At 51.8% G+C, this 14,577-nt stretch overlaps 1 protein-coding gene and 1 pseudogene across 1 annotated transcript; one reads left to right on the forward strand and one right to left on the reverse strand.

The window, feature by feature from the left end:
• Positions 1-303: 303 nt before the first annotated feature.
• LOC144168446 (protein max-like) lies at positions 304-798 on the forward strand. Its single transcript, XM_077697431.1, has one exon. The coding sequence runs from the start codon at positions 304-306 to the stop codon at positions 796-798; it is 495 nt and encodes a 164-aa protein (XP_077553557.1).
• A 10,061-nt stretch (positions 799-10,859) lies between these two features.
• Positions 10,860-12,858, reverse strand: LOC144167568 (protein max pseudogene; annotated as a pseudogene).
• Between the last annotated feature and the right edge of the window lie 1,719 nt (positions 12,859-14,577).

Consider the following 14,577-nt stretch of genomic DNA (forward strand, 5'->3'; position numbering starts at 1 on the left):
TTGTTGTTAACGCCTGGCCTGGATTGTGACGTCCTTTTTTCGCCCTTAGCAGTGGCGATAATAAGCTCGAACCCAGACGTTTCATTCGTTCGCTTTTCCTTCTCCTTAAAGATATTAACTGATAATTTCAATCATAAGCTAGTATGTAGCACTTGACCTGCGGCATACCGTCAGGCAGCAGAGAGCCGTACTCACTGTGCAGATCAAGACGACGAGACAGAAGTGGAAGTTCGCAGCTTTCACGCCAAGGAACGTTCTCTTCAACACCGCCGCGCTTTACCCAGGCTACCGTTCTTCGGAACCATGAGCAGCAGCGAGGAAGACAGCGACATGGACGACGAAAACAGCGCCGACTGGATGGCGCACCATAGCGGCCTCGAGCGAGAACGCAGGGACGCTGTTAAGGGTGGCTTCGCTGCCCTGCAGCAAGCCGTGCCGACTCTGCAGGGAGCGAAGGCCTCGCGTAAGCAGATACTGGAGGAGTCCGCCAGCTACATGAGGTCCATGAAACGCAGGAAGATGCGGCGCCAACATCAGCTCGCAAATGTCCGGCGCGAAAGCAAGCTCCCACAGGAGCAGATCCGGAAGTTGAATGAGGCCATGGCGGCAAGCAGTATCGGCGAGCCGGTCGACGACAACATCGAGCAGGCCTCGTCCTCTGAGATAGGCTCCGACTTCAAAGCCTGCATGCGGCGAATTCGGGGGACCGCTGCCGCCCCCGGGAGAAGCCTGATCGTGTACTGCTGCCCTGATGTGTCTTCCGGGCATGCCATTGGTCCTTCTTACGAAAAGAAATAACTTTTCAGCAGTTCACGTATCAAGCTTTATTACTTGCATGTTTTGCAAAGGGCGGTTGCCCTACTGTTGAATCATCTTCAAGTTTAGGTGCCTGTGAATTTTCAGCGCACCGTATATGCATCGTCAATTTCGAGCTAAACAACTTTAATGCTATAGGTATACGTAGGCCATTCACCCAGTGGTACTTTGTTTGCACTCTTAGTGCACGGCCGCTCGATGGAAACTAGGTCTTAGTGTAACTGTTTTGATCTGTCGGTATTTTTTTTTCTGTCTAGCTTCTGTTTTGTTTTTTCGGTTGGGCATCAATTTACCTTTAAAGGGGCCATTCAAACAAAACACAAGTTTGGTTCATACGAGAGATTGCGTCGTTAAAATCATACTGGCACCACTTTTAACGCAAAATTCGCTCAACTAAGCTATATAATCAGCAAAAATGGGAATTGTCCGCACTAAAACATATGACGTAATATGCACAGGCGTGCGATTGGCTGAGGCCGGCAAACGCATCTAAGCAGGGCTTATAGACTTGCAGAACGAGCTATTTTCGGTTAAATGTAATGCATATTCATTTTGTAGCAGTAAGCATGGTGGGGTAAGGAATGGAAGTTGCGAAAGTGTACGTAAGCAGAAGTACCAGTGCGTACTGCTGCTGGTACTGCAAGCACAATGCATATTATGGCTGCGAAGCAGTCCGGCTCTTTGGGGTTGTCTCACACGATACTGGCCGGTTAGCGTAAGCGACGGTGTCTTACGTGACCTTATTTGTCGAGCAAACACCATGTTTCACGAAACGACTATTTTCTACCTAACAAAAACAAGCCAGGTGCAAATACGGTCGAAAACATAGTAAAATCAGAAAACGAACCGCCGCAGTATGATGGCGCCATCTAGAATGACTGACTGTAAATAAGGCTCCGCAATCCGCTGCAGAGCCTAACAGACCATGAACGTTTGCTTGAAGACCTGTCCTTGTTACGTCATCGCAGACGTCACGAAACACACGATTTGGCGGGAGAATATAAATTTGAACTTGAATTTGGTGATTTCTCAGTGAATAAAGCATCGTTTGCTGCCGGGCAAGCCCTGGCGGCGCTATAAAACATCTTTAGAATAGAACGAACTCGTATTTTGTTTGCATGGTCTCTTTAAACAAAGAGGGGATGGTAGTAGAAGAGAGACAAGGGAGGATATATTGGCCTCACCAGCCCGCCCATGAACCTGGCCAACTGGGAGGCTGCGGGTGAGGAAACGACGAACAGCGCTGCAGTGGGAGCGACGCCTATGCCACGGGGCGACGCCGTCCAGGCACCCAAGTGGCGGCTGGAGGGCTGGTGGCGAAAACCCCTGGCTGGTTGGAAAGCGCCATGAACATTGCGGCGGACGTTGATAGCTCCCGTAGTTTGTCTGCTTTCAGAGCTGTTTAGGCTTGAACTTGGTTAGTTGGCGTTCGCAAAAAAGAATACAAAGAAAAAAACTTATCCGAAGCGAACGGCACGACTTTCGTCCAGCCGCGTAGGCGGAGCCAAGCCTCGCTTAGCTATGACGCCATCGCTCGCGCCGGCACCACTCGGCCTTCGAGAACACTCTCCCCAGCGTTCGTGGCGTGATCGCTCGCGTGCTTTTTGTGGTGCACAACACTCTGGAGGAGATTGCAGAAGCGCAGAGAGCCGCCCAGCTGGAGCGGCTCTCGGACACCAGAACCGGCCGGCAGGTGCTCCGTAACCTAGGACTAGAGCCGAGGAGACCGGACGAGGAGATTGCGGAAGGAGCGGAGGTACCAGAGTGTGTGCGGAGACACGTGCAAGTGTGCCCGATACCCAAGAACGTGAATTCTCAGTACAACAGGGAGCGGAGGGCGGCCAGGGCCAGGGCCTTGATCGACCTCCACGCCAGAGGCAGCGGTGCCGTATATGTGGACGCGGCGGAGCATCAGGACAGAAGGGGAGCCTTTGCCGCGGCGGTGGTCAGACGAAGGCGGCGGCGAGCGTGTGGACACGGTCGGCGCATCAGGCCGAGGAGGTAGCCATCGCCCTGGCCTCCGCCGACCCCGGATGCACGATCGTGCTGAGTGATTCCAGGACCGCGGTGCGGAACTACGCCAGAGGCAGAGTGTGTGTGGCGGCAGTGCGGGTGCTGCGTGCGGTGAACCTAACGGACAGAGCGGTGACAACCAAGTGATTCCCGGCCCACATGGGAAGGGACGTGTCGGCCCGAGGCAACGCAAACCACAACGAGACGGCCAACGAGGCGGCGCAAGGTTTCACATACCGCGCCGCCCAACCGGCCGACTCGACGAAGGAGTGGTGGTGCTAGGCCAAAGACAGGATGAAAGAGTACAGTGAAGTGTTGAAATGGTATAGACTATGGCGCAGGACTATGCCCCCGCCTCACCCGGGCCTGACCCGAAGCGAGGCGGTGACGTTCCGGCAACTGCAGAGTGGGTCGCTACCCACGCCGGTGCTCATGAAACACGCGTGTTCTAGCGTACATGTGACTTGTGTTGCGTGTGTGAATCGGAAAGGGCTACTGCGGCCCACATTTTGTGGGATTGTGAACAAAATCCGAGGGAGGCACGTACAGTGACGACGATACCGCCGTGGCTTGCGGCCGCTGCGGGAAGCGACCAACGGGAAGAGCAGACACGGGCCGTCCAGTGGATTTCAGCTGCGCTCGAAAAGCAGCGCCCGAGCGAAAGCGCCAGGTGCTCGCTACCACCCCAGCACAGGGGCAGGCGTGGGTGCCAGAAGAAGGCGGGAGTAGCGAGGGCTGCTCGCCGAGTAAAGGACGCCACGACGAGATGATGTGTGGCCGCATCGCGATGACCCTCCCCTCGTGGGGCTAGGATAGTCATCCGCCGGATGATCAAATTAAGTCTTTTCGCTCACTCACTCACTCACTCACTCACTCACTCACTCACTCACTCACTCACTCACTCACTCACTCACTCACTCACTCACTCACTCACTCACTCACTCACTCACGTGCTTTTCTTCCGCCAGTTCAAGTGCGTTCGCGACTGAAGTAGGAAGCACAGAAAAGCTCTCGCCACAGACGTCGAGTTCGCGAAGCCAGTTGCCGCTGGTTCTAGCGCGTGCTAACACGGTCCACTTTGGGAGAGATGTGAAAGCCTGCGGGAAAAACGATCCGGGCTGACCAGTCAGGGAGCACTTTCAACGGCAAGCTAGGAAATCCGTGTGAGGTGCAACAGCCGGGTCTCCGACGAAGGGAGACGGGCGCCAACTCTGCTGTTTCTCCAGCCTTGCACCACTAGTGCAAGCTGCGCCACATTTTTTCTACTGTGTTTTTTTTTTTGCGTTTTCAACGTGTGAACAATGGCTAGGCACCACCCGTTACAAAGGGATAGCCACATCCACACCCATCTCAAACTGCCGATTGTCGAGGAAGGGGTGGAGTATAGTGGGCGGAAGGAGTTCAGTTCAACACAAACCTGTCACACAAGTCATAGGAGCGGGTGGGGCACTATCTTTTTATCAGCACTTATAGGCGTAACCAAAAAATCAAAGCCTCCTTTCTAAGAGAAAGATGGTTAAAACGCGCAGTTTTCTCCCGTGCAACCTGAGTCAAAGTCAAAGTCCACACTGCTTCGACCTTGCCGGAATGGCGCAGTCGGATAGACGTCGGTTTCATATAACACGAGGTACGTAGGTTCGATTCCGACCACGGGAGGCTTCTTTTTTTCCTGGTGCGCTTGATGTGCCTTTGTGGAAACTCACTTGTAAGTCGGCTTTCCTGCACTGCGTTTTGGGCGTAACGATTTTGCTTTTTTTTTTATGAACGTTTACTTTGCCACAGGGCATATATATGGGATTATGAGGTGATGGTGATTAGATGAAAATGAAAATGTTCGCTTCGCGGATGAAGTCAAGGAGTGAACGATGATGGCGCCCATGTATCCATGCGGCGTATGCGGAGGCGTCGTCTACGCGGAGGCCCGTCGCCGCAAGGTTCCGCAGTCTCATCGGCCTCAAGGCGAGGCAGGACCACAGCAAGTGGTGAAGGTCGGCGATCGCGTCGCTGCGGTGGCACACTGGGCAAGCAGGGTTTGTAAAGGAACCTCGGTATTGAGGCCAGTGGCGGGTCACGGCGGGAGTTAAGGCCACCCCCACCCGAATCCTCCTGAGCGCAACCTCCTCTGCACGGGTAAGACCCGGGGGAGGGTGGCAGCACACGGTGGAATGAGAGCACGTGTGCGGCGCCGGAGGTGTTCTTTCCTCGTCACCAGGAGAGTGGCATCATCCATCTCTAACGGGGAAGTCGGAGATGGAACGGATGCTGCCAGTCGGGCTGCTACGTCTGCCTTGCAGTGTTCTGTGAGTAGGTCACGTGGAACCCTTTCAATCAGAATCTTGTGAGCGATTCCTGCCGCAAGTTGATGAATACTCTGAGCCAGCACAGGGCTACGACTAACTAACCGTAGCAGGCGGACTGCTTGTAGAGCATCGGTGCGAACTACGATGCGCGCCCCGGGCTGCAAAGTGATTCCGGTTAGAGGAATCAGAGCCTCTCTAATGGCTACAAGTTCTGCACAGAACGATGATGGAGGTTCCGGGACCTTAAATCTGGACGTCTTGCTGAGGGCTGGATGGCTAGTGCCATGAATGGCAGTGGACTTTGACTTTGAACTTTGAAGACATTGGCTTTCGATCAAAGAAAGCTTCGCATTTCAACCATCCTTCTCTTCACCCATGGACATCGTCAGAGAAAGTTTACTTTCCTGCAGTGCGTTTTGGGGCAACGTCGCCATCAGCGAGGCGCCGAAGGCTTCGCTTTAAAATGCTGGAACGCGTTATCACCCGACGATCATTACTGACCGCTTCTATAGAAGCGAACAGAACTCTTCATCGACATTCTGACGGGAAAAAAATGCATGATCCAGATACGCTATTTTAGGCTAGTAACATGTTATCTTACAATTGTGTTCCCCTGGTGAAAGTGCAATGAGTGAAACTGCGGATCACCGTGAATTTTAGAAGATATTTTTTGCGCAATGCAGAGTCGAGTTGCATTGCAAGCCAGAGCATTTGCACGTTGCTACAGGAATATTGCTTTCCATACGATTACAATCAGCATGTCTTCCACCTTGCTGATCCACGTGGTTGAAATCCGGTCATCAGATATTCCTCAGTTGGGAGGTCCGTGATGCAGTCAAGTCTTAGAATTCATGAACTAAAGTTACGACGACACGTTTGCACTTCTTACGACGTAGTTATTTCAGGGTCCAGTTTGCCAAACACGTCATCTCGTTATTATCATTATCCTAGCTTTACGCTTTTGCGTCTCTTTTTTTTCATTTATCAATTACCATGGCACCCACATCGCCAAGCAAAGAGAACATTTATGGGAAACGTCTTTTGCTCGCGCGGGTCTCTTGCCATTCTTGCAGATAATGGCAAGAGCCAGCATGCGTGACGGGATCCACTGGAATTTGTGAAACGTTCACGCGTGAGACTCGTGAGGAGACGCAAGAATCGCTGGCATCGCTTTTGCGCAGGTATACCCCACGCTGAAGAGCTGACGCGGAATCGCTGAATATTGCAATGTCTTGCGCTTTGAAAGATGGCAGTTCGCGTAACTATGCAGCGCAACGCAGCTTCGATGTCAGCGAATTCCCTTCCGGTGGACGAAACCATATATGCTTCACCCTGCAGCAGTCCACGAAATATTCAAACTGGGCATCACAAAAGCCGCTCCACTCCCCTCTCTTTTAAGTGCGAATGCACTTCTTAAGCGAGCCTGAATCGTCCGCCGCCGTCGTCCGCATAGCAACAGCTGCGGGTGCGCGCGCTCCTCGTCTTCCTCCTCGTATTCCCTAGCAACGGGGGGAGATGGGCGCGCGCTACTCTCCTCCTCCTCTCTCCGCTCAGTGACTGCGGGTGTTGGGCGCCTCCTCTCCACTTCGGGCGGGAGAGCTCTCGCTCGCGTAGCGGGCGCTCCGCGTTCCGACGCGTGAGGGCGCTCGTGTAGCCCTCGCCGTAACGGCGGGCGCTACTCTCCTCCTCCTCTCTCCGCTCAGTGACTGCGGGTGTTGGGCGCCTCCTCTCCACTCCAAGATCACGATATCCACCGTAATCGCGCAATCAACAACCGTGCATTCGCACTTACACACTCTCCTCCTCGTGGAAGTGCGAGGGAATTTTTTTGCATTAGCAGAGCCATCGGTATACATACGTGCAGACTGTCGTCCAGTAAAACTTGATGTCGGGCTAGTTGGTGTAACATGCGCCGTCTTCTCGTGAAAGTGTACATTTCTTTTTCCCCGTGTCCGTCTCTGTGTTCACAACAAGCGCAACTTACCTTCAATAGACGGTCGTCACATTTCCGTCCCACGTACGTGCTCCAGCGCCAATGATCTTGCTTCGGCCACAAGTTTATAACGCCTCGAGCGAATGTGAAAACTAGTCTGTGCACATTTCACTCTCTGGTATGACTAAGGTTGGTTGGTTGGTTGGTTTCAAGCCGCCTTTTTTATCGGTCATCGGGTACAAAACGCCCGGAGAGTATTTAGTGTTGCATGTTCGCGAGGTACTATCCTTGATCGTAATTGTAAAGCAGTGTTATTTAATTAAAAATACACGCGGGTGATAGCACAAAACCAATTTAAATAATTGGCTCCAATCCACGCTGTGAAGGTGATTGGGAAGCAAAACTTTAAACGACACCCACAACAACTGCCCATGCGACGTCACTTGAATTCACACACGTGGCTCTACAAACAGTGAAACCAGAGATTCTGCCAGCCGTTACCTGGAATTCGCGAGGCAGCGTCCAGAACGCAGCAGCAGCGTCGGCCACGGCCGGGCTAGAGCGGCGGACGCCGCCGCTGTAGTCCGGCCGTGATTCGGGAGAGAGGAAACGGAGAGGAGCGTTTTCCGAAGGGTGACACAGCGGAACCTAGCCATCCTGATGTGCTAGCTTGGGGCTGCACTACAGCGCGACACAAGCGCAGACACCGAAACAATTCGTCATGTGAGATTAGTGATTCCCATTTATGCCGATTTAAACTAGTTAGTTTTGTAAGTTTGAGAATTGCCAGAAAGCTTGTACTTTTATAATCGCTATTTACCAGAACCAGTTGTTACTTTCGCCTTTTGTAATACCTCTTAAAAAGAACCGAATTGGCAATCACCAATTTAGAAAACGGAGTCCCATTAGTGGCCAGATGTCTGTATGTGGTTTGTACATTTTGTTTTCCCGCCCTGAAAATCAATCTTTAACGTATGTTAGCCGTACGAACACTTAAGTCCGTCGGGTGCGGGTTACCCAGCAGGTGCTGTCGAACAAGTTAATCAAGTCGTGCGAAGGAAGCGCGCAATGGACGCGAAGCTGCGCCAAAACAGGCCCAAAACAACCGTCGCTAAAGCAGACGGCAGAGCCGCACTGCCGACGCGCCCGCCGGCGAGCAGGCACCTCCGCGCGAGGAACGCTGGGTAAATTCGCCGCGCCACCTAGGGTGTGCTGCGTGAGTAAAACCCTCCGCCCCCCTCATCCCCCCCCCCCCCCCCTCCGCCGCCTCCACCGCATTGGGAGTTTGTTGACCCGCACGCCGCGAAAGAACCGTTGGCTGGTAGAGGTAGAAAGCTTAATTTGCTTTAAAACAATTTTTTGACCAAGAAATACAAGGACGGCTCGCGCTCGAGCCCTGACCTCATGGCAGCACTCACTCCAGAGCCTTCTCCTTGGTCCCAAATACCGCTCGGTACCGGCTGCAAGCCTCTGGGACGGTCTAGCCGTGTTGCGCCGCAACTTGCAATGAGTGCTAAATCAAGATACATTTTACGTCGGCGCCAGCGTTTCCGGAAGCCTCGTCACCACAGCAACTGTGAGCCCTGACGTGCAGTTGTGTCAAACCGGCCACTATTGCACCACTCAGAAGGCCACTTCTACGCTCACTGAGCTCAAAGCAATTTCCGGCGCTGCCTATGGAACGGCTTTGGCCACAACAAACACAATCTGACGTGATTTTCACTGAAATACAGGCCGTTCGAGATTTTCGAAAAGTACTTCATCAAGCATCTATTTCACAAATCCTTCACGCGAAGGCCACAACACTTAGCTTCAGAGTGAAGGTTACCTGAGGCCCAAGGACGTCAACTTCTGGACAGCAAAAGCGGACGGGGCAGCCCGTATACATCCCACGACGCATCACTGTCTTTGTTTCCACTGGACTAAATTTCCAAGTTTGTCACCGACAAAGAGGGCTGTGATGACTGACAGCCTCGTGACGCGAAAAAAAAAAAGCGCTAGCAGATAACGGAAACGAACCGACGGTCAAAGATGAGGAGAAAGAAGAAGATCACCGAGAGCACGCGGGGGAGAGCTCCGGCAGATCTGCTAAATGTAGTTAATATTTCAATTAAAAACGCGTGGATACTACCTGAATGGCGTTACCCAATATTCCGCCTTTCCTCAAGAAGCCGGAGCATGGTTATACCATTGATAACATTACGCCGATAGCGCGAACATCTACCCTAGTTAATGTGATTGAGCGCGTTTTGCTTCTCCCAATTAACAAGTTTTTGAGTGCTGAGAACATCCTAAACTGCAGACAAATTGGTTTTAGAGAAGGGTGCTTTAGAGAAGGACGGCCGCTCGATGGAAACAAGGTCTTGTTTCATGTTTCCATCGAGCGGCCGTGGAATAAGCATGTTGCAGCGTTGGTCACTCTCGATACGCTCAGGGAAGGGAAGAGGGGATCGGAGAGTCGGAAGCTTGGGATTGCGCTCACGCAGCATTAAAATATGAGGTGGAGCTACGGGTTGTGAACAGAACTGGCATTAAGCAGAGTATTCCCTTGGAAACATGCGATGCAGGCGAACTGAGTGTGGAAAGTCTGTAGTCTGCGGAGTAGCGATTCTTCTTCCTTGGAGAGTGCAGGGTGAGGGGAGGAAAGTGTAGCCTGGCGGACCGGTAATATTGCGTGATGTCTTGACACGTTGCGAGCGGGGTGGACGATGTGGTCAGGGAAAAACTATGGGTGAAGAGCTGTCTAGCATTGGGCAGTTGACCTGCAGCCACAACAAAGGAATGAAGGACGAGCACGACATCTCCGTGACCCACGTGCCCAGGGCAAGAACTCTTGGTGAGAGGAGATTAAACCGATTAAAAGTATGTTCAAGGTGCGTGCGTCCCATAAACGTAGCGACGATGATGAGGATGTTCTTTCGCGTGCCAAGGGTGCACTTCATTTTTGTCAGCCACCTCGTGTGAGCTAGCTCACTTAGTATGGCTCTCGGCTGCTTGAGCTATCCAGCTCGGTCCCTGAGAGAGCCCAAGAAGCCGGACGGTCTCAAGGGGTCCTGGAATAAGGATTCTTCCCCAAGGCGAACTGCTTCATAGGGATGTTTATTCCTCCACCTTTAAGCAGCCGGGGAGGACCCTGGCTGCTTGAGGAAATGGACCATTCCACGTCGGGAATTGACCAAGAGTATCGCTTATAAGGCGACATGATCAATTAACCTCTTTGAACGAAGGTAAGAGCGAATATAACAGAGACACTCAAAAAAGAAATACCTGGACGCGTGCCTAGCAAAAATAACGCTTTACTAGAATTACTGTACAACCACTTGCCTTACAGTGGTACCGAATATTGTCACCATGATAAACTTATTGAAAAAGAGGAGGGGTAGAGGGGAAAATTAAGAAGGAGCCTTCTATCCAGAGTCCTTGTGGCGCTTGCGCAGGTCCTCCAGTTCCCGCTGGCCAGGGTTACCTCCAATGTTTATTGAGGTGTATAGGACTACCGACATTGACTGAAGAAACACCTAGGGCCGTAGCCCCGATATCCCGATAGAAAAAACGCCATAAAAAAAGAGAAGGCCGTGGTGAGTTATAAGTGCCGGTTTCGTTGTTCTTTTGTTGTTTATTTTACGCCGTCTGTGAACCCACTGAGCTGTAAGAAGGAAGCGAGAGGCGGAGAGAGAGGGCGTCTCGAGGTGAAGAGATACGCGGGGCGAAGCGGGGAGGGTGAAGATCACGAGCCGTTCAACGCCAAACGGGGGCGCGCGATTCTACAAGGTGGGGACCGTGGGGCACGTTGCCTTCTCGCGCTAAAAGGAACTTGTAACGGAAATTTCCAAAGCGCGAATGGCGATTCAAATACTTAGTGCAGTGAATTGGGGCACTCAAAATGAAAGATCATTCAAAAGCAAGGTCAGCCCTCGAAAAGAATCATACGTGAAATGAAAGTTTATTACGTCAACTACTCACAAACTTGATTTTTTTCTTACGAAAGAAGAAAACAGAGAAGGGCACCTCTACAAAATGTCTGAGGTCGTTGACCCGGTATCAGCCTTCATGTTCCCGGAGCCGTGGGCTTAGATGTGTCCGGGTCCACCGAGCCTCGGGAGCCTGGGAAGCCACAGCTGTCTTCAACGGTCGAGACAGGGCCCACTTCGGTGCTCGCTGCGTTGGTGCGGGAGGCCGCCGGTGAGCTCCCAGCGCTTGCAGCCTTGATCTCTTCCAGCGCTCGGATTTGCGCGTCCAGGAGCTTGTTGTGCCGCTTGAGGTCCTCGATGTCCCGTCGGCCCAACGTGTTCCTGCGCTCCATGGTCTGGATGTACTTGGTCGCCGCCTTGAGTATCTGCGGACGCGACACCTTGCCCCCCGGTATGGTCGGCACGGCGTCCCGCAGCGCAGCGAAGCTGTCCTTGATGTTGTCCCTGCGTTGACGTTCCAGGGCGTTGTGGTGCGCCCTCCAGTCCACGTCGTTCTCCACGTCGCGCTCTTCCCTGCTCATTGTTTGACGAGCTGAGAAAGTGTCCCAGTGTAACGATTTTGATGATGATGATGATGGCGATACGTGTCAGATCACCGAATCAGGGATAACCGGTCCATCATCAGGTTTTGAAAATGTTACTGTCATGAAAACTAAGAGATAATTTTGGATACCCCATCGAGTGAATCAAGAAATCAGAAGAGCAATTTTACCTACAATGACGATCTCAGGGGAAAGCGGCACACCCACAGGGAAAATATGGCCAGTGCTGAAATGACTCCCCTTCGTTATCATCATTATCATAAACTTTGTGGAGAAAGAGGGGGTTAGAGGGGGAAATCCTCCGCTGCGCACTTGTCGGCAATTCGAGAAGTGTTTTCCTTGCTAATGCCCTTTTGTTGGATCTCGCACCCTGCGTGTAGCGAAACGAGAATAAAGCAAAAAGAAAGACCGTCTGCAATCCAATTAAGCTGATGCAGAAACAGTTGTCTCGCATTTTCGAAACATGTGCAGTGGATTATTGGCCAAGATGTGCTTATAAAAAGATGTTGTCCGTAATATAATTTGATGGGGAAAAAATTTTGGCTCCAATCCACGCTGTGAAGGTGGTGGGAAAGCAAAGCTTTAACCGACAACCAAAACAATTGCCTATGCAACGTCACTTGAATTCGCACATGTGGCTCTACAAAGAGTGAAACCAGAGATTCTGCCCGCCGTTACCTGGAACTCGCGGGGGCAGCGTCGGCCACGGCCGTGCTAGAGCGGCGTACGCCTCCGCTGTAGCCCAGCCGTGAGTCGGGAGAAAGAAAACGGAGAGGACCGTCTTTGGAAGGGTGAGGCAGCGGAACCTATAGCCATCCTGATGTGCTAGCTTGGGGATACACCACCGCGCGACACAAGCGCAGACATCGAAACAATTCGGCATGTAAGCTTAGTGATTTCCATTTATACCGATTTAAACTAGTTCAGTAAGTTTGAGAATTGCCAGAAAGCTGAGGGAACTTTTATAACCGCGCCAGTTGTTACTTTCGCCTTTTGTAATACATCTTAAAACACAACCGAATTGGTATTCACCAATTTAGAAAACGGAGTCACATTCGTGGCAAGCAGTGCGCAAAGGGTAGCGTTTCTCTAGCGGCCATAGGTCTGTATGTGGTTTGTACATTTTGTTTTCCCGCCCTGCAAATCAATCTTTAACGTATGTTAGCCGTACGACCACTTAATTCCGTCGGGTGCGGGTTACCCAGGACGTGCTGTCGAACAGGTTAATCAAGCCGTGCGAAGTCAGCGCGCAATGGACGCGAAGCTGCACCAAAACAGGCTCGAAGCCGTCGCTAAAGCAGACGACAAAGCCGTACCACCGCCGCCGGCGAGCAGGCACTTCCGCGCGGAAAACGCTGGGCAAATTCGCTGCGCCATCTAGTGTGCTCCGTGAGTGAAACCCTCCGCCGCGTTGGGAGTTCGTTGTCCCGCACGCCACGAAAGAACCGTTGGCTGGTAGAGCTGGAATGCTTTACTTTAAAAAAAAGAATGGCAGATAAGCAACAAAAAGAAAAGTATTGGGATACCATTTGGTGGTCCTTTGAGAATACATGAGCCTCTCATTCCTCTCACTCGCGAACTTGAGACTCGGCCCAGAGCGCATATATGCCTTGCTTCGGCTTTAGAAGCCCGCAACACGGTGTTTCTCACAACTCCCCCGCATGCATGCCAGCCGTGTTTTACGTTCTAACCGTGTCGGAGGTCACGTGTGCTTGTTTTAGCAGCGCCATCGGCTGCCCGTCGCTCTTTTCGTAATCGAAAGTATCGGCATTTCGTCGCCTCATTCCCACTCCTATTTTGACGCCTACTCGGCCCCACGCTGGACGCGACAGTACGCCATCCGTACCGGTCGGAGGTGTGCCGCGCTTCGATTTGATGTCCCCCTAGCAACTAGGTCGGCAGCGGCACGAGCACAGCGCCACCGTTCGGCTGGCGTCACCTTCCTCCGCACGTGCTCTGCCTTCCTGAGCTCTTCTGTCGCCGTTCACGGACCTACGGCGAAAATAATTTTTGCAAACCTGCCCAATCCACTGCTCACACAAATAAAATGGATGACTCGTACAGCCTTGGTATTAACAAAGCAAACACTGTATCAATAGCTGGTCTTAGCAGCGGACTCCCCCCCCTCAAGAAAAAGAAAGTAATGGAAATAGAAATAATTAACAAAATTCAAAAATTTCATCATTTTTTTATGATCGAACCGCTTAGAGGAGAAAGGTTGGCAATATCAACAGTGGCAAAACGTATGAACAAATTAGGTTGAGGTTCACTATAGAATCGTACTGGAAGTACACGGTGATAGCTTTGGGGCCCTTTCTGGTCACATTGTGTGGCTTTGTGTCTCCTTGAACCCAGATCGTGCCGCTTCGCATTGCTTTATTCCCTCATAACAGCAGCCTTAGAATCACCGTGAGGCAATGCAATGGTACCACTGCGGATGGCAAAAGGACACTGATCGAAGTGGCGAGCGCCCCAGTAGCCCGAGTAGGGCCAAATGTGCATGTGGTTTTCAAGAGGCATGAGCTGCAGCAGCCAACAGGCATGCCTTCATGTCTGAGCCACCGCTTGAGTGTGCACACCTTGTGTTGCAGCTGTGCCGTGGTTGGTGCACCCCAATAAGCTGCCACTGTACTCCCTCTTGTAGTTCTCTCCACCCCTGGCCCGAGCATTGTGGGGCTGGTGGTGGCAAAAAAGAGCTCTTAAGGGCCTACTATGAAATATGTGAACAGTTAAAGAGCAGTGACAGACTAGATGGCAAAAAAAAAAGAGGCAAAACAGACTAAAAATAATAAATAAATAAGCGGAGAAAAAAATACAAAGAATGAAGTTAGATTCTGAGAGAGCAGCGCAAACTAGACAGGACAAAGGGTAGGACACAACACGAACGATCGACCTTGTTGCAATGAAGTTAGAGTCTTACCACGCAGATACTTGCAATATCAGAAACGAAAATCTCCATAATACCCGCCGCGGTGGCTCAGTGGCTAAGGCGTTGCGCTGCT

The sequence above is a fragment of the Haemaphysalis longicornis genome, unplaced genomic scaffold (assembly GCF_048455015.1).
Source record: "Haemaphysalis longicornis isolate Haplotype H1 unplaced genomic scaffold, Haemaphysalis longicornis Haplotype H1 scaffold_2, whole genome shotgun sequence".
Classification (NCBI taxonomy): Eukaryota; Metazoa; Arthropoda; class Arachnida; order Ixodida; family Ixodidae; genus Haemaphysalis; species Haemaphysalis longicornis.

Coding starts and splice junctions, on each gene's coding strand:
- LOC144168446 (XM_077697431.1), top strand. CDS start 304: ATGAGCAGCAGCGAGGAAGACAGCGACATGGACGACGAAAACAGCGCC.